This window comes from Limulus polyphemus, unplaced genomic scaffold (assembly GCF_000517525.1).
Source record: "Limulus polyphemus unplaced genomic scaffold, Limulus_polyphemus-2.1.2 Scaffold153, whole genome shotgun sequence".
Classification (NCBI taxonomy): Eukaryota; Metazoa; Arthropoda; class Merostomata; order Xiphosura; family Limulidae; genus Limulus; species Limulus polyphemus.
The window spans coordinates 849,273-870,671 of NW_013665763.1; the positions used below are offsets into that span (position 1 = coordinate 849,273).

At 32.7% G+C, this 21,399-nt stretch overlaps 1 protein-coding gene across 2 annotated transcripts in view; it reads right to left on the reverse strand.

Annotated features, from left to right (window-relative positions):
* Positions 1-4,851: 4,851 nt before the first annotated feature.
* Positions 4,852-21,399, reverse strand: part of LOC106476223 (myosin-3-like) — a 100,698-nt gene continuing 84,150 nt past the window's right edge. For both annotated transcript variants that reach the window (XM_022381209.1, XM_013936893.2), the window contains exons 9-14: positions 20,087-20,280; positions 19,289-19,340; positions 17,210-17,320; positions 9,044-9,115; positions 7,534-7,602; positions 4,852-6,650 (exon numbers count right to left, since the gene is read on the reverse strand). In XM_022381209.1, coding sequence (XP_022236917.1) covers positions 6,618-6,650; positions 7,534-7,602; positions 9,044-9,115; positions 17,210-17,320; positions 19,289-19,340; positions 20,087-20,280 — 531 coding nt within the window. In that variant the 3' untranslated portion in view covers positions 4,852-6,617. The remainder of the gene's footprint in view (positions 6,651-7,533; positions 7,603-9,043; positions 9,116-17,209; positions 17,321-19,288; positions 19,341-20,086; positions 20,281-21,399) is intronic.

Here is a 21,399-nt window from a genome sequence, read left to right on the forward strand (position 1 = left end):
GAACGATATTCCAGATACGGTTTTGTGTAGTTGATTATGGTTTTTCATAATATAACACACCGTGTGAACGATATTCCAGATACGGTTTTATATAGTTGATTATGGTTTTTCATAATATAACACGCCGTGTGAACGATATTCCAGATTCGGTTTTGTATAGTTGATTATGGTTTTTCATAATGTCTTTACCTAAATTTTATACAGTGTCTAATGTAGATCAATATTTAAGCTTTTCAGTATAAGACATCGCTCTGATTTCCAGTGACTATTCCAGTAAGCACCTCTCAAATGGACAAGAACTTCGAAGTGTCCAGTAACTCTTCAGTGAACTATCGCCACAAGTCCATAGAACACGCTGCTGTCGTTGGATTTTTCTGAATTTTGAAAATGTTCTCAGCTATTAGAAAACACTACTTTGAATTTTTTTTTATTCGTTTTAAACTGGCACGTGTTGCTTACATTGTAAAACATCTTATTCGTATCACAGAAGAAATGTATCAAAGCAGACAACAATGAATGTCAGTTATCTAAACAGGGGTAATAAAGCAGCCGCTGCAAAGTTTACATACTCGTTATTCTTACGGCTTTCAGACCAAGAAATTTAAAGATATATAATTAGAGGATGCATATGATATGAAACATTTATCCAAAACAAATAAAATTCAAAACATTATTCCTAAAAAGAGATTTTATAGTTCCAATCAACACATAGTGACAAACATGTTTTACCGTATTGAATTTTAGTTTTTGACTCTAAATTCACACACCTAATTAACATTGTCATGGTATTATAGTATATGTCTTTCAAAATCCAAAGAATGGTGCACCGAAAACAGTTTTCGCTCGTTTTCATGATTTTATTTTTTGAAGGAAGGACTAAATTTGATGATTGATCAGAAGCAAAAATGTCATTTTATTGCAGTTGGAATTAATACATATTTTTAGATGTTAACCGAAAAATCCTTAATAAGGCTACAAAGTCGTAATATTTTTTCTTCAAGTTGTTATGAATACTATTTATTCGAGTGGCGCTATCTATGGGTAGGAGTCTATATTATATTTTCAACATTATAAATATTAGACGTTGTAAGGAAGCTTCATTTTATTTCTGTTACCTGGTGTGGACATAAACATAACAGATCAAAGTCACAGATTTTGTCAGTTGAAAATATTGATTAAATACTAGCAACACAAATATTATTAAACTCTATCAATATGTATTTGGGTCATAAAAACATTTGTTTGTGCAGCGTTAGTAAGTGATTAGATTAATAATTTAAAAAACTGCTACTATTGATAGGCATCTAAGATCCTGGGTTGCATAATACAACAATGATATTTTGCAATAAGAATGATAGAAAAGTTTTTATTTGAATGAATTATACGTTACCTCAACACAGCCTTTAATGCGCTTCTTACTATAATGAATGTAGCGTGTATGTCAGTATTTATGTATGTAACTAAAACTTCTGCGCCATTTATTGAATGGCACCACTTTGGATATTCAAGATTCAGGTAATTAAACAAAAATAGCTGTGGTATGTACAACAACCATTTCTTTATAATATAACACAATTTTAAATAAAAGTACTCTCCTTAGAACACGACTTTCACTAGGACTGTACGTGATGGTTTGGTTATATTTTTATTGAAGTAATTTTTAACGTAGTACTGAGAAAAACGGTACCACTTTTGATATATAAAAACATTACAGATTATATCAGTAATATTTATGAACATTTTGGGCTCTGTACATTGAATCATTTTGATGCAATGAGTTGCGTATGACTAAAGAGTACAATCCGAACACTTTTCCTGTTCAGTACTTCCAAAAAAATTCGATGTTTTTGATCACTTTATAGTCATACCGAAGTAACACAAATACTTGAGTAACTTACGAAGATCGAGTTAATACAAAATTCCCGCAAACGTGTATGCAACGAACTCTATATGAAGGACTTGTGATTCCTTCGGTCGCAAAACAATTCAACTCATAGCGTACGCTTGGATTCTCCAATATAAAAAGTCACTTATTTTGTGAAATATCACAGTGATTCTCCACTAGGAAAACGCACTTTGAAATTTTGCATTAAACTCACTTTACCACTGTTTCAGAAGTTTTATTTAAAAAATTAATTTCGTTGATAATAATAAATGTACAAAATTAATGTACGTTATTAAAAGGGAAAGAAGTACCCTTTCTCCATTAAGGAAAAAATGTTATAAGGTCTTATTATTTTTTTAAAATTTTAGCGAGAGTCTATTTTATAACATTTTTTACCATTTTGGTGCGATATGAAGCTGTTATTGACGTATTTCTTATAAAAAGTGGTCACATGCACTAAAGAAACTTTTTTTTTCATAAGAGATCCAATTGTAATGAAACTATGTTAGGAACTTCCACTTATGATGTTGAAAAATCGTGCGAAGTTTCATCCAAATCGGACATTAATCTTTTATATATAGATTCACGTAAACTGAAGTAAAGCCTTAAAAGGAAAATAGAATCTGTATGTAATATTGTACTGTGTACAGCAATATTTAAAACTAGGGGGCGTTTTCAAAGTTTTCTATGTATTTCTCATATCTTAACCAGATTTCCATGTAACGTTTATTTTGTAATTATTTGTATTCATCCTGATTAAACCTATGTATAATCAATCTATTCAAATTACCATGTCTCAAGGCATTTTGCATATCTGTATATATTTGTATTCAAATAAAGTGACCATTAATTTGAACTTGAGTTTTCAAGGAATTAATTTTTCACTTTGTATTTTTAATAAAAAGTACATTTTTCTACTGAAACTTACACATTGTTCTTCAAATCAGACATTTCTACACTTTCATGTTGTCAGAAGTTTCTATCCATTTAGTTCTAGTATTCTTACACAACGTTTAATGTATATAGTTCACATATCTTACTACTTTTCTGAATATCTAATTGGCCTAATTAGATCTGAGTGAAGAAATACATTCCAGAAATAATTTCGTACAAGTGTAACAGCATTATCTGTATTTCCTAAATACTTTTCTTGATTTTCTTATTATTTTCTGGTGTAAACAAGAAAGATGTAAACACATTAGGGTTAGATTAATACTTTTTGTTCACTTCTCTTGATCTCACCAATTTCTTGCTTCATTACTCTTCACTTTAGCTAATTAAAGGATATAATTTCTGATATTTTATACCTGAATATATATATATAAATGAAAACATTACAAAGATACTCAAAAGTCAAAATTAATTTTTCCATTATCAGCCCTTGTTGTCATCATTAAAATTCATAAGGGATAACGTCTGTGGCCATAGCACCAAAACACATTGGTGATATTCCATCTATCAGACAAGATCCAGACAACGATGTCAAACCAATCAGCAACTAAGGAAAAATCAGTTAGTGGTCAGGAGTTGAGTGCTTGAACCCATAACGTTTCAACTCTTACTGCAGTCAGTTGTGGGAAGGCTCTTAATATTTAGATAAAACCTTAAATTGGAAATAAACCACCCTAATTTTCTACAATGTAAAACTTCCAACCTCTAACCATTTATGAGATGTACAAAAAGGCAAAAATATAAGAAAATAAAGAAGATACACTGTACACGTATACATGTAATAATTGAAAAACTTGAAACCTAAAGTTTTAAAAACTTTGAAATAAGGTGGTTAGTTGTAGTTTCTAAATAAGGAATATCTTCAAAATAGAAAAATTATTTAAGAACATTTTATTCCACAAAAAATTGTGATTGTAATTTACAATACAATACAGATGACTGGTTTACACAGAAAAATATTCATCTCAAATCTACCAGAACTTGGATGAAACGTTAATTAAAGTATATTCAGTTTTTCTGTCACTCACTAAAACGTTTTACATACTAACATTTTTTTTTCAAAATCTTAAACAGTAACATATACTACAAGTTAAAGCACTGAATTCACCAATCACATAAATATCTACTGATATGTCTCAATATAATACTTGTTGCCCAGGTTAGTTATCCATTTAAATCTGGAACGGATTTAGATATAACATACAAATTTTGAAAACAAAGTGCAAAAAATAACCAAAACGCTTCGAATTTCTTTTGAACAAGTATAGTTCTTGAAATCAAATTTAAATTTTACAACTTACTACATTAGATCATAATAAAAAGACATTTACAAAATAATATTGTGTTGATTAGGTAAAAATACAATGTTTATTTAAAAAAATAATTTGTTTTACCTAAACATTAATTATCATTAACTCAGTATGTAATTCTATCATCATAGGTTTCTGGTGTCATTTGGCTTTGTACTGTCAGTTATAGTTTGTGTTTTAGTGGAATGCTCCTGAAAAAGCTGTAAAACGAAATATTGAGTGTCCAATTAAAGAAAAAATTTTGGTGTTTTAAAGTCATTAATTTATAATATCTAATGATTCTAACTGGAAAATGCTTGTGTATTAATATTTATCTTAACTATATGATTATTATCTCCAAATTAAGTAGACTTAGAACAAAATAACACATCAAGGTTGAAATAGTTAGTAGCAGTATCTTGAAATTAAAACTAGTGTATATTTTTATGTTACACTGACACATGAAGAGTAGCAACTAAATAAAAAGAAGTGTGTGGCCAGCCACATTACATCATGCTGACTGAAAACATTTTAAATTAATAACATGTGAAGTCAGTAACAAAACAATTTACTGAAATGATTATTTTTATTTTGTTAAGATACTGTGTATTATTCTAAGCTATAAAATATTAAACAAAAAAACATCTAAAAATACTTTATTAATAAGTAAGATAAAAGTAAAAATTTTGTTTTAAATTTTCATTAACATGCTTAAAATATTTATAAAACTGTTCTCATCTACTGAAGACAAAAAAAAAATGAAGTAAAAGCAACTCTTTTTAAATGAAGTAAAATATTCCTTGAATCTAACCCTGATGTAAAGTAGCAGTAACTACTGCTTGATACCTTCTTGTTGTAATTCACCACTAAGTTTGGTTAAATTTCACTAGGTTTCATTCAGCAAAACTATAAATATATGTTGGTTAAAACAAGTTCATCCTTAACTTATATGAACAGTGGATACTTGAAAAAAAAATCATACATATTAAAAACTAACACATCATTATTTGGTTACATGAAAAAATACTGATGTTTTTACACATGTAATAATTTATAGGGTAACTTTGTTCATGATCTTATGAATTTGTATATGAACATGTAAAAAATATAAAATACACAAAAAATTACATTAGAAAGGTTATAAAATAACTTAAATTGTAAAAGTCCAAAATGAAGAGTTGCACAAGTCAAAAATGTTGAGCTTTTCACAAGAGGCAAAAAAATTTAAAAGTCATCTTTTTCTCCAGTAATTAGCCAATGGAATAATGGGTATTTTTTAACAGGTTAAATATCTTTTTTTTCTAATTATTCTTTTCATATTTTCGAATAGGTACAGCATAGGTAAAAAATAATACTGTCTTCTATCAAAATTTGTAATGATCAACTCAAATGTCAATATACAAGTTTTCACGAAGGAAATAAGCCAATTAAACAGCATTCCCAATTTTCAATTTCTTTACAGTACTTAACATGACTTGGAATGAATGAAAGCTTTGAAAGACTATTTTTTTTATTTAAAGTATGATAAGCTGTACATTTCTCTAAAAGTACATAAAAATGCTACTAAAGTATTAAAATATTTTTGATACAAATGATATACAGTGTTCAGAAAACTCAGATAGCCATTATTACTGAAATAGCCACATGTTCTATCTTTTGAGTGTTTATATTACATTTATAATAAACTTCATATACTTGTGTTAATAAATACATTTATATCTTTTACTATGTGACATCACAATTCTCATGTGTTAATAAATATATTTACATCTTCTCTTACTACATGACATCACAATTCTTGGGTGTTAATAAATATATTCATATCTTTTCTTGCTATGTGATGTCACAATTCTTGGTAATTTGTTTTCAAGTTTAGATTTTAACTAAACAAAAAATGGGTTTTAGAAATAAGGTTCTCAGAATATAATGAAAGCCCCCTAGCAATATGAGTGATTAAAATTAGGTTAACTCAGTGCTACTCAGAGAAACAAAAAGCAATGACCAACTTATAATTCAACAGTAGCATGGTTTAGGCCGCTACTTCAAAATTTGACAGCAACAAATTTATATTTATTGAAGAATAACTTTTTTAACTATATATACTCTCTAATATATTTTTACAGTTTACCAAATTTATGTAAAAATAAATTCAACTTTAAAAAATTCCTTTTTATTAGTATTTTGAATGAAAGTCGAGCCTTGAGCTGTACTTTAAATTTTTCACCAATTTTAACATTATTCAAACTATTTACAGTAAGTAGCTTATTATATATAACATTTAAATAAAACAGCTATCACGACTTCTTACCTAAAATTAATTGAATCATTCTAATGATCATAAACAATCTCTCATCAGATAAACGATTTTAAAATTGTCCATTTTCTTACTCTCAACGAAATGTATAGAATTCATCACGTGAGAAAAGAATTTAAATCACACGTCAAGGATCATGTTAATTGGATTTCATCCTCTGCACTTACATCGTACTGAACTATGACAATGTCATCTTCTTTGAAGTAGTTGCCTATAGAAATAATAAGAAAAGAAAATTGACTGCATTCTTAGAAAACGAACATCATAAAATTACTCATATGACTAACACCATTTAAATGTGTTTTTGTATATGTCTGACATTACTGAGTAAAATTACAGTATGGATATGACACTTTTTTTTTATATTATACAACAATGCTCATAAAATAGAACTGACTAAACAAAACATTGAAGGCCTTTTTTTTTCACATAAAGAAATACTTCTAAATATGAACTATATAAAAAGAACAGCAGTAAAAGTAAACTCATTTTGAAATCTTTAACTTTTTTAATATATTATTTGGTTTGACTAATCACACACCAAGCTGTATGTGCAAATCCTCAACAGTCTTCACACCAATGTGCGGGCAGAGAAATAATATAAATCATTCTACCGAAAGAAATATTAAGTAGTGAATTCAAAATGTCCATAATTTAGAAAGGTTATGGCTAATCTCTGAACTACAAATGTTGTGAATAACATTAAAATTTCTCAAGTTACTTTATGAAGGAAAATAATCACAAATGGGATGAGATATTTACCATTAACCCCAAAAATACTTATAACACTGAAAATCCCAAAGTATGTCATGCACCAAATTGAGTAAATTAATCCTTCCCATTTTTCAAGTTAATGGATGAATTAAAATTAACGGACCATTTGCAAAAAATGCTGTTTGACCTTTAACCCTAGATATTGATGTACAGAAAACACCACAAAATTCCGTGAGCAAATATGCATTACTTTTTTGTATTAACTAAATGGCACTGAATGTCCACATCATGCTATGCACAAACACACTGTGTGTGATTTAATCTTGTGAACTGACATGGTGAGGAAAATCTTTCATGTTAGTTGTATGTCTTTAACTTACCATTTTACTTTCCATATTCCTCAATTTCCTTTCTGTCCTCTGCATTTCTTTCTCTTGTTTATTTAGTTCCTGGGGAGTGAACAACACGATCAACTTATGATTTTTATGTTATTTAATTATTTCATCAGAAAGCAAGAAAGAACAAAAGTAGCACAAAAAAATAAAATTATTAAACTTTTGTTAATCAAATTGTTTCCAAAAATGTTGTTGTAGTAAAAACTGTATACCAGAAACCAGAACTACAGTTCTGTCCTTTTCCACCAATTTGTTTTATCAATATTATCTTCAAACACTGACTACATTGAAGATATATTTGTGTACTACAACTTTAGTCACCTCTTTCTCAGTGTAAAACTTCCAAAATTACTTTTAAGTGAGCTCAGTAAGTTTGGTTGTGTATGTGAAACTACCTCATTAATCATTTTGCAAGACAAAATATTGGTTACATGCAACATGTAACACTTGCTGATGGTGGAACAAACTAACTAAAATTAATATAAAAAGAAAAGCATATCTAAGTTACTCCAAAATACTTCAAAACCAGAAATTACCCTCACAAGACACTGGATTAGTTGTTTATCACGTTTAAGCTAGAGCTATTAGACAATCAGCTAATATAATCAAAATCAGAAAATAAATAGAAAGGAGATATTAAGAAGTAGTTTAAGAGAAGAAACAAACCCCATCAAGAACATAATAGTTCTGTCCCCACCATGATGGATGTTTTTTGGTAGCTCCCGATGCCTAGATCACTCTGAGAGTTTACGAGTGAAAGTAAAGAAGAATATGCAATCATATGTCAAACACACTACACATCCATATCCAGTATCAACAAGTCCTTTCGCCCAATAACAGGGTTCATCATCTTAACCATGAGGAGTAAATATTCTGATACAAAAAAAGCGTGGCCCTATACTACTAACCTTGATATTTGTAATGTGTCATATATATAATATATTACTGAGAAACAAATTTTAATGTCTACTCCTATTTACAGAAGCACTAACTGCTTTTCACCCTTATCATCAAATTTACAAGAGAAATTACATGAATATGAAAGGGAAATAATCTCACAGCAACTCCATCTATCTGATCATATTTCACTTAATAAATAAAAAGTGTGATTGTTTCACAGCTAAATCCAATAACTTTTTAAATACTTCTTTAAAGAATCTATTTTGGTTCTCCTGATTATAAACCAGGTTAACAACCATATCAAGTGTTTTATGTGTTACTTGTGAATAATGATTCTATAACAAAGCAGGCACAATAAACCTATTTCCAAAATTTAAATTTTGTATTTTTTTCACAAATTGAAAACTGTATGAGAGATGCTTTAAAATTAAAACAATTACTATCTTAACTTATCAAGGCACATAATAAACTTACCCACACTCAACAGAAAATTTATTACCTTAGATAAGTTTGAATATTTTAGGTAATTTCTGACATTTCCTTATCACTCATAATCTGAATGTGATATTACTTTTCTTATTAGAAAGATCTTTACCTCTTCTAGAGCAAGTATTTGACCATTCTTGAGTTCTAGTGGTACTCGTTGATCTCTGCCTCCTTTGCTTGCCTAGAAGAGTGAAATAAGAATTTAACATTAAATAAAAGCATTTAATAACTCTGTATATCTAATGAATAAACTTAGATATATATATACATGTTTATTGCAACAAAACATTTTATGGTATACATTCTATGTTAGTTAACCTTTATCATGTGACAACCATCCACCAATAGGAGCATGACACACTCTCCTAGAGCAGCTACCTCCCTCTATGCTATTTGACGTGAACCTCCACAATAAACAGAAGAACACCAAAAGTGTGTGAGAGAAGGTAAGTATCTATCATATCTCTATTTTCAGTGTGAGAAAATGATAATTTCTGATATGATACATACCTCTTCTCATACAATAGATAGAATCCCACATTAAGTAGGTGGAGGGTCTGGTGTAAGATAACAAGAGGCTCCCTGCAGAAAGCATCCATAGAGAATTGAGGAGGTGTGCTCTGTAATTGAATAGAAGCTCACATGTAAGGGACCACACCACTTCTGGAACAGGTATCCTCTTCACCCTCAAAGAAGTGGAGTGCTGTAAAATGGGTGGCAACGAGGCCCAGAGCTAGTAAAAGAAAGACCCCAGAAAACAATGTATCAGGTGTATCGGTAATTCTAAACCCATACGGAAAAAATGGAAACCCAACAGCCAGTTCCTGTAATTATGAAAACAGATGCAATCAACAAGACACTACTGGGTATTTACTCAACGCCAACCCTACAGATGAGGTTCCACATCCTGTACACAGTATTATAAGGTGGAGGATTTCACATAAGATCAAAACCAGTGTACACAATGTATGGTGGTCAGGGTAAGCAGATAATTAGTAATATATATATATATATACCAACCTCTCCGGTAAGTAAACAGAGTGCTATACTGCAAGCAACCGGAATTATGATGAGGAAGTAAGCAAATAGCATCTGCCAGACAAACTTCCAAATCAACCACAGGAGACTGGAAGTACAACAAACTTAACCCAGACTTATGGGGCTGAGTCTAAGCCTCAATCCAACCATAAGAACAGGGAGTCATCCTGTACCTTGTATTATGAGCATGAAAATAACAAATCCAACTCAACCATAATAGTAAGGAAGAAAAAACATTGTGCATCTGGTATTACGAGGAAGATGAGGAATGTCTTCTCAACCACAGGAACAGGGCATCACAACATCCCACAATCAGTGTTACAAGGCAAATGAAGTCCCCTGAGCTCAACCATAGGCACAGGGAAATGAAACATTCTGCAACCGCAATTATCGAGAAGGGTATATGTACAAGACTCAACTGTAAAAACAAGGTGCAATCTAACTGAACCCAGTATGACGAGGAGGATCCAGCATTGGTTCGTCCAGCTCCCATCAACATCAGTACACCCAGAATTAAACCACCAGGGGATAGAAGGTAGGAGGATTCCTAGTTTTTCCCTCATCTCAATGTAGTATACTGACATGTAATGTTAAGATGTGCATTTTACACCCATGATGAAGTTTCAATGGTCCACCACTCCAGAAGCTAGGAACTGGGAAGTAGCAAGGACTCCCAAACTCCACTCAAAAAGAAGGGAGGAGTAAAAGGTGGTCGAGAGTCTGGAGGAATGTCACACTGAAAAAAAGTGCAATGGGTGACTGCAAAACCCAATTTTGAAAAGCTGACTGCTCCTGATTTATTCAATCAAAGGAACAGCAGGGATGGGCAGCAATACCCTTCTGCTTTACTCAGGTCAGTCCATGAGTGATGATCCACCAAGTACGTATCAGAATTCTCTATATATATACCACTACGTAAGCTGCTAGCGATCTTGCAGAACACCCATTTCAACAGTGTGCACTATAACCTGAGGTTTTTCTCTACCCAAAAAATTTTGTAAACAATCTCACAAACTGATGGCAGCACTGAGGCCTTTGCTGTTCCTGGTAGCTTCCTAAAATTGCCAATGGAATACACACCTAGTATCTTCCATTTCTACACCAGCTGAACTGAGAGAAACACATGGTTTCTTGTGGCTTGGGGAGCAAAATACCCCACGGTACTAAACCAAGGTATGTTTCACCAGATTAGCTATCTCACTATTATTTGTTATATATGATGCAATAAGAGTTTTTAGAGCTCATACATGTCAAATAAGAAACAATATTTGCTTCAGCAAAGATTTTTGCAGAGTATTAGGTTTTTATGAAAGCAATTTCACAATTTCTTATTTTCTATTACATTGAAGATGGATGGCAACAGTAAGGCGAGAGAATTAGGCAGATGTTGGCTGACTGTCCCAATAATATTTAACAGTGAGGGTGGATATGATGAACTTGAAGACAGTCAGATCACAGTGTTTAGCTCACAGTAAAGTTTATATCCAATGCTTTCAGTGTCAAATAATGGTATCAGATACAGAAGATTCTGAGTAAGCAGTTAGGTTAGATTAAATGTAAGACATTTTCATTGATGTTGGCCAACAAATGATGTTTTTAGTTCAAAATAATTCATAGGAAAATGTTTAGATAAAAAAAAACTTACTTTTATAATAATGTATTTTTTTTGTAAATAAAGTGATATGAAGCATCAACATCTGATATTTTACATTATTCCTTTATTAATACTACCAAAACATAAAAAAATGAGCAATATTCTATGGAATAATTCATAAGATGTTTACCTTAAGTGCACACATAGATAGATTAACAATCTAATAAAACTTAATGTTTTTTTGGTGTGGTGCAATCTCAGGTTACGAAAGTTGTTCCATACAGCAAGGGTACTAATACAGGGTTAAAGGTATTTGGTGCAGGGTTTTAGGAAAGCATACTTGACCAAGCCAAACTCACCACTGAGTGGGATACAAATAGATATTGAAGAAAAAGGAGGCTCCTGAAATAAAACATAACAGAAAAATACACTTATCCAAGTGAGATTTCAACTGGTGCATGTATAATTGCTACAGGAAGTAGACAATATCTCCAGAGAAGTACACAGCCAGATGGTGTAGGTAATGAGTGACAAATGTACAGGGAGAAGTCCCCATTCCAGCTGCTATAGACACAGTGATATGTTGAATCTGATGAGACAAGGCACAATAAAGATGATGCATTTCAAAGGAGTTAGGATAGGAAGCCAACCTAATAAGCTGATTAACCCTACCTGTAAGAGTGATGGGGGAGAGGCCATGTGACAAAAAAACAACAAATAGGAATGGGAACCATGAAAGCCATATATACTATATAGCACTGCAAAGCCTACACAGGACATAGGAGGATATCCAGATCTGATCTGTAAGAAATATTGGAAATGGAAAGGATGAAGATGGGTGCAAAGGCAGAAATGCCTTCATGGGCAGCTGAGGTCTTGGGAAAGAAGGAACAGTATGGGTATAGCACAATATATATTGTATGATAAAGGGCTAGGAAACATCCATCACACGAAGATCAGACTGATGACAACCGCAAATCAGAAGAAGGAAATACGTCTTGAGGGAAAGATGATACAGGGAACATAAAGCTAAAGGTTCAAAGAGAGGTTGAAGAATGACAAACATGATGATATTAAAAACCCAAACAGGCACCAGAAAGGCACAGCAATGATGAAAAACCTGAAAGGACTGGAACAGGAGGGAAGGAATAAGATCCGGTGAAATCTGTTAAAATGAAACATGTTCTGCAAGGCTGCTCTACAACCAGAAACTGTCAAAACCTAAAGATCCTGATCAAACAACCAGGCGAAGAACTGGGAAAGGTGAGGAATGGAAGGATGTGAGGGGCAGAAACCTGTTCAGAGAGACTAACCACTAAAAGTAGTCCAATGTTGTTGGAAAACTGACAACATGCAAGGTCAGACTGAGAGGGAAAGAGGAGAATCATCACACAGTGTCAGACCCTGGGACATGACAAAAGCCACGCATAATGCCAGAGGGTGGGGACAGCAGTATGGAAGATGTCCAAATGAGGTTGACAAAGGAGAGAAGGAGACAGAGGGAAGGGCAGAGGTGATGACAATACTTGAGGGTTCAGGAGAGAGAATTAAGGCTGAGCCAGCCAAAACACAGCCACCAAGAGACCTTGACACAGAGTGGTGTGGATTAGAGAGAAGGGAGGAGATGTATAGGTGGGAAGGCCTAAATGTGAAGGCCCCATCATTCCTGACTGAAGACATCTACCCCTAAAAGCTTGAAGATGAGGAACCAGAGACCAGAAAAATGGCAGTTTATTGTTCATATATGTGGTGAATGCAAATATGTGCAGGGTACCCAGACAAGAGCATAATCACCAAAAAACTTAAGGATCAAGGGACCACTCCATGAAAATAACCATGTGTGGACTCAATAACTGATCCTCCACAAGATTCCAAGCACAGAGAATATGGTAAACCAAGAGCTGTAATCCAGTGCAAGTGGGCCCAAAATAGAAGCTCCAGACTTTGAAAAAAAAAGGGACCTAGATTTTGTACCCCATTGTGAGGTGATGTATGAGATCACTGTAGAGTTGTCAAAATGCATCACAACTACTGTCCTCCTCAGAAAATGGAGGAAATGAGACATGGCTCAATGAACAGCTAAGAGTTCCAAAATGTTAACATGAAGCCCAGATTTGGACAAAGAATAAATTCTGGAAATTTCCAGGGTATCAAGAAATGCACCCCAAACCACATCAGTAAAAAAGATGCAGGCCCATATGAGAAGGTGGAAAAGGAACACCAGCCATAGTATTGTCTCTGCCTAAGGAGGAAGGAAGGTAAACAGGGTGATCCAAGGGATCCGTGCTGATGGTCTATTAATTGTGGAATTCCCACTGGAGGGAACACATGTGAGTAGAACAGAGGGGTGTGAAAGTTTCCAAGGAAGCCTGCATCCTCAAAACAAGAGAAAAATTCTCGAGCTGGAAGAGAATGAGAGGATAGGGCTTTGATGACCAATTGCTCCATATCCCAAAGATGTAGTGGAGAAGACTGTGCCCAACTGAGGAAGGAAATGTAGATGGACTTCTCCAATCTTATTAGCCAACCCACACAAGCAGCCTCTTCCAGGAGCAACTGGGTGAGGTGAAAAGATGCCAAACTGGAGCCTGGTCCCCATAGGATCTGATCCCACTGTGTAGTCACCATTGTCGACAAAAACGGGTAAAGGATGAAGCATGGAAGCGGGAGGATGGGAAACAGGAAAAGGATAAAGCGCCATGGAGGAGGAGGTTGTGAGAAACGATTAGCAAGGGATGATAGGGAAGTATGCAACCTGAACACATCATCACCGGATGCAAAGAATAAGGATGGTCCCCAAAACTGTGTTATGCAAAGACCGAGCCACCCTTAAGACTCTGAGAGAAGACATAGGAGACAAATCCTCACAAGCAGCATGTCTCTCCTCAACTAGTCCCAATAACAAAGCAGCCAGGTAAATAGAGAAAGGGCTGATGAAGAGAGCCTTGCCAAAGTGGACCACAAAAGGAATCTGTGGTCCTCCGAAAAATTGTCGGGAGAACAACAAAAGGGTCAGAAATTTGAGAGGGTCAAGGCATACAAATCCTTAAACTGAACTGTTATAAAAACCACTGTATATGAACCTCAATATCAGGTGAAGGGGAAAACACCAAATCTTCCGAGTTAGGAATCTCACACAAAAGGGAAGGAGAAACATCATGGAAAACAGGAGAAATAATCAAAATGTGACAAACCTGTTTAATGATTGAGAGGAAAAAGGTAGAAAGTCAAACCTCCTCCAAAAGTGCAGAATGTGGCCATATGACAAAAGAAGGAGGTCAAGGCCCCATGTAAGAATCTAACTGCCGATAAACCAAGGTTTGCACCTCCTCAGCAGATAACGTCAATCCTGGAACCTAGGTAACACGAGTTTATGCGTCCACTGTAGCTTCAGGAGCTGTGTCAGTAATCACAGTAAAACAAAAATTCGTAAGTTGCAATAATTTGTGTAAAAAGGGTATCAAAGTCAGTAATACATCAGAATATAAGAAAGAGCAAAGTAAATTTATGCAAAAAAACAAAACAATAAGAACAAGGTTAAAAATATTGGAGAAAAAAAATTACTGTGTCAATTGAGAAGGTGAAGTTCACGTTATGTATTATAGAGGGAGTCATTCAATTTACAGGGAGTTAAATAAACATTCAATATCTACACTTATAAAAGTAAAAAAATTTATAGTTTGTTTGTCTGCAAACTAATTCATGGTCTTTGGACTAATTTCAACCTGGCCTCACCAACCCTGGGCCATGCACACAGCAAAAATATGATAAGTGTAATTCTTGCTTTATTCATTCAGCATACTTATAAGAATTTACAAGTTTTTTATTCACTTCACAATTTCACACTACTTATTACACTTAATCTTCAATCATAATAAAAGTTGCCAGGTTTGTCAGCAGCTTTACTTAAAACCTCTAGATACTTATCCTGTATCTAAATATTGAAAAAGTTGCTACCACAGTGGCTTCTTGGATATCGGACATGGCAATTCTCAGTAAGGTAATCAAAGAGACCGACATGGTCTTGCCAACATTTACCTGTTGCCACTTGCCAGTAATACTGACTGCAGGTTATCAGAGACTGTCTTCTTGTTCTTACCATACACACACAATAAATGCCATTGAAATATTGTGCTTTATGTAACCTCAAATTACTGTATTCATATAAGCAGTTGTTTTATATCAGGTGAAATTACTCTATAGGGTTAACAACCTAAAAGAACAAACCAAAATTTACTATTATGGAGTGTAAATAGCTGCAAGTATGCACTATGGCTTAAACTAACCTTACAAATATTTAATTAAACACATCAAATCTGACTGTGGAAGTTTGCCTATTCTCTTGATTGTAATGGCTAAACTTTGCAAGTGGATCTATTGTCCTTTGATTTTGACTTTGTTCCCCCCCCCCCCAACCCCTGGAAGATTTTCTGTAGACACCCACAAGTCTTGGACCAAATTTTTATTCCTAAAATGTTTAATTTTGAGTTCCTTCATTAGAAATGTCCAACATTCACATTTTTGTCGGGAAAAATGACAACTAATGCACAAGGGCAGGACTACATCTGAAAACCCCTTGCTTTTCATATGGTCAATTCTATGTTGGGTGTTCAAGAGTAGGATCACCAAGAAATCTCTCCATTTTGGCCCATGAAGGAGGAAGAACTTCTAATGTTGTCTATCAACAAACATTGAGGCTGTAGAGATGGATTATTAATAAAGTCAAGTAAAGCAAAGTAAAATAATTGTAATACAATTTCTGTAATGTGGAATAAAGTAGATATGAAATAAAGTATGCACATACATACAAATATTTGATTGAATTTATTAGTTCAAGTCCTTCATTCCATCTTCATGTCTCCAGATGTAGGACAGGAGCCTTAGGTTATATACCATAATTATCAAAAGGAGTATTTGAGAAATAACTTTATAGTTTAATGGTTACGTTTCTTTCAACTAACACAAATTTTACATCAAATCATAATAGTTTGCTTTGCCTATTAATGAAAATCATCTGAACACAACCAATATATTATTTCTATGTAAAGTTTCATTGCATCATCAATAATTAGCATAAAATACCTACATTCTGCTGTGGCTATCAAATGCTCCCTGATGAATCACAATGGTTTTAATTTAATATACCAATCAAGCTTCTCTATTATCATCAATTACTTCTATAGTTACTCCAAGCGGGGGAGGAGTTCATCCCTCCAATTTATTATTTGCCAAGTTTGGTTATAAGTGCTATCTTGTGAGTTGGGGTATAGACACATTTTCAAAACGAATGTCCCCGAGACCCTGAGGGAAACCAGAAACACAAAATCTGATGCCAGGTTTGATTCTATGACTCTGTAGACCTACTCCTAGTTCTCTTTGATAGGGAGGGCTATGACATATAAATAAGGAGACCCTACCAAGTCCATCTGCCAAGTATGGTCCTGCTAGCTCCAAAATTGTGAGAGGAGTTTGCAAGTAAACAAAAAACACACAACACAAATTAATATAGAATTTAATTCATAAATATTTAATTAGGTATTAAATAAAATGTTTAGTTTGCTTTTATGAAATCACAAAAAAAAATTCTCTATTTCTATTCCTCCTAATTATTTTCAAAAGTTTGATAATAAAAGTAGATCGTACTTTCTGGCCTCTTCCTGAGTGTAGGAGATGTTCTCGTTCTAGGCTTTCTTGAGTTCTCTGAAGCATGTCTCTTAAGCACTGAATGTGTTCATTTTTTTCTTCATTTTCAACCTGAAATTTAAATATGGAGAATTATATATAACAGATATAGTAGGAAGGTTGTAAAATAATGCCTTTCAGAAAGTTAGTAACACGAGTATCTTCAAATCTTCAATAGAATACTCAGTGATTGAATACCACATCTAGGTTAAAAAACATTACAAGTTAATCAGAGCCAAAAACATATGTTGCTAATAAAAGCTATTGATTTTTTTCAATCATTCACCTCTACATGGTTTCTGTATAATGAATTTTTATGTACGTGTATTTTTTCATTATATACATACTTTTTTACACCTCTCTCTCTCTTAAAAACACATCAATTTATACAAAATTAATGCTATGCTATTTCTTCTATGTAATTTCAGTAATTCAAAAAAAGCATACTAAAGAATAATACTGCACAACAATGATAAACAAAATAACTGTATTATTTAATATATTTTTTGTCCACTGTTGTGCCCTGCTTCCACTTTAATCTGTTACCAGTGTACTATATAGTATTACAAACCAATAGGTCTAGAGTTTGAGATAAAAATTACATTAACTGTAGATTTTTTTTCTGACATCCCTTTTAAACAGGTCCATTTAAAATTCAAAATCAAAGGTGGGTGAAAATAGCATTTCAGATCTATCTTTTGTCACTTCCTAAGAGGTCTTTCATTCAACAGCAGTACTTTTCAGTTGGGTCAGATAATTAGAGACAAAAGATAATCTGAAACGAAAGCTGGTGAAGCAATAGAAACCAATAGGCCTAAAATTTGTGATAAATATTACATTAATTACAGATGTTGTTTTTGTCCAAATTCCTATTAATTTCCCAATTTCAGATTTTAAACGGCTCGAGATTTTAATCTAAAATGTGCAAACAATGAGTAATGTTGAAAAAACATGTGCATTTATATAATTTTTTATCACACATTTTAGGTCTATTGGTTTCTAATGTTTTGCCTGTTTTTAGTACTTAAGCCATAACTTTTAAAGTAATATAGTGCATATATAAATTGCATTTCAGAGAATATCTTGTCTCTTTTTGTTCAGCCCAGCTGATAAGTTCTAATATTGATCAAAAGGCTTCTTAGCAAGTGACTTGCAGAAGACAAAAACAGATCTGAAAAGCTATTTTTATATAAATCTGATCTTGAGTCAAAAATGGACAAACAAATAATGTAGGAATAACAAAGATCTGAAGTTTACACAAATTTTATCATATATGTTAAACCTATTGACTTTTAATGCTTTGTCAGGTTTTGACATTTTAAACTGTAACCTAAATAATGTTACTCATTACAAAATATTTTGTCCAAAATGTATAGATCTTTCAGTTAATCAAAGTAATATATCATAAGAAATAGTAAATACTAAGCTTAATTTGCTACATGGTCTTTTCCTACACTCTACTACATTGAATTAATTTTAAAAATTAATATATACTTTAGTTAAATTTTTTTGCTGCCTTGATCATTGATCTGCATTAATAGATTTTCTACCTTACACTACTTATAATAAGTATATGTTTTAACCAATTCTTTCTTGTAAAGAAAACTTAGCACGTTATTTGGCATTAATGAACTGCCATTGTAACAGTACATCAACTGACTTGTAAATTCGGTGTAAATTTAGCAATGTAGAAGGGCTACTTGTGATACAATAGATTTTATTTACTTATAATGTATCTTAGTTCATGATTTTATTCAATTTGAAGTAATGCTTTACTCTGCTTCAATCATTTATTTTGTTATATTTCAACATATAATGCAACTTCACTACTACAATTCAATTACAGGTAACCAGCAAGTATTAAGCATATTTTGCAAAAGGAATAGCATAAAAAAGTATTCAAATAATTGGAGAAAATAAAGCCAAAACTTAAATTCTAAAAGTAGTGGTTGCAACTCATCACTGACATTTGAAAACAGTCTCCTAATATATGAAGTTTTACTAATTTACACAAAACAATCAAGTGTCAAGTTTACATACCATTAACCTTTTAATTTCTTTCTTGGCCATATCTAATGCTTCATCAAGATTACTAAAAATAAAAAATCAGAATTGTCATATCTGCTTACTAGACTATTATATGGAAGTTAAGCTTATATTAACTGTACTGTCTTTATAAGAAAAGTCACAAACAACAATATTGTTTCAATTCACAGGTGCTAGGTTGAAAGGCATAATATACACTTATTTTTACTTCAATGATTTTGAATTGTATTAATATTATGTCAGTTTATTCTTCAACTAACTATTAAACAACTTACACTTGTTTATTCCACTTTCCTTAGTTTTCAAATCAGAAAAAACAGTATTTTTCAATTCACATTATATATTCTGTATACCAATTTAAACTAAATAATGCAGGTAAACTAGAAGCATATATAAAATCAACAGATAGACAATACCACAAACAGTATTAGCTGCTTCACATTCACATTAGATTTACAGATTCTTGTTTGTATTTCTAAGCACCAGCTTTCACAAAATTGGGCTTAGAAAATAACACTTAGCTTGACAAGTGTTATTTTTTATGAACCTAAGATCCATGTCTTACAAGAACACACAGAGTGCATGGCCAAAAGTAATGCTTGGGGATGAAAGAAATATAATAATGAATAATGTAACATTTTTACTTATCTAGATGTTTTAAATTGTTATTTAAACCACATATAACAAAGCATGGTTTCTACTGAATTGCACAATGATACATTAAAAACTTATTTTACAGCATGGTCATTTCATGTTGCTCTTGTAATTGAAAAAATAAAATCTTATGTTTACTCAATTTTATGCTTGTATACAATCAAGATCTGTTCTTTTAGGTTTGTCAATTCATTTCCAAGGTGTTCAAGGTCCTTCTGTCTTGACTGGAGGACTTCTTGCCACTCTAATAGTGAAACATCTTTCAAAGACTTGTGTATATCAGGCAGATTCAGTTCCAGGAAGTTCACTATATTACGCATCAAGTATGTGTGCTAAAGATGAAAAATATAAAAACTCTGTCAAGTCAATTATAATTGAAGACCAAGTACCTTGTAGATTTCAAAATACTTTTAAAATATAGATCAGCAAACATGTGTTGTAATTTTTTAAACAATTGTTACAGAGAGAAATTTACATTATATTCAAAACGTGGCCCTTGCCAATATATGGATGATAACATACTGGTATGAAAAATAATTGTTATCAGTTACTGTCAGGGCTGAGGAGAGGGGGGGGGGGGCAGCTGCCCCAGGACCAGGGGTCTGTTGAGGGGCCCGGCTGTGGGATATTCCAAAGCTCACTGGAAATGCATACTACTTAATGAGCTAAAATGGCTACTGCTTTTTTTATGGATCCATGAAGAAATTTGTCACCTAAATTTCTTTTAGGAAAAATCAGCAAAAGTTGATAAATAGAATGAAAAAGTGGCCCGATGATATTACTGACCCCGAGGCCTGGGCTGGCTCTCAACTCCCCTGGTTACTGTATTCCTAGATAAGTATAATGTAAGAGGGTAGGATAATATGCTTATGCATATAAAAACAAACTTGCATATTTTAAACAAAAAGTTATTTTCACAAGGCAGGTTTAGAGACATTTTTAGAATTAAAATGAATTTCAAACGGGCATCACAGTACTTTTTTTTTTTTACTGATTTTACAGAGTTGACGACCGACAGTTCTAATCTATGATTAGCACAGTGCTACACAATTACAGAGGGATATTTGTCTTTCATCAGTTTCTTAACTTCACTTTTACTCCCAAATATCATGGCTGCACCATCACATGCCACACAAAGTAAATAACTTTTCATTCCGTAAGACTGAAGACAATTGAGTAAAGAATCAAAAATTTCTTTTGCAGTAACATTTTCAAGTTCAATAAGTCTAAAAATAAATTTACCGGCAAGTTCATTCCATTACCTGAGATACAGATTTGAATGTGCACTATTAAGGTAGATTTTTACTCAAAGTTGACTCGTCGATTATCAATGAAATTCTACTTTTCGATTTAGTAATTATATTAATTAGTATTTTTTTCATTTCATCACTAATTTGATTCACAATGTTAATACATGATTATCAATGAAATTCTACTTTTCGATTTAGTAA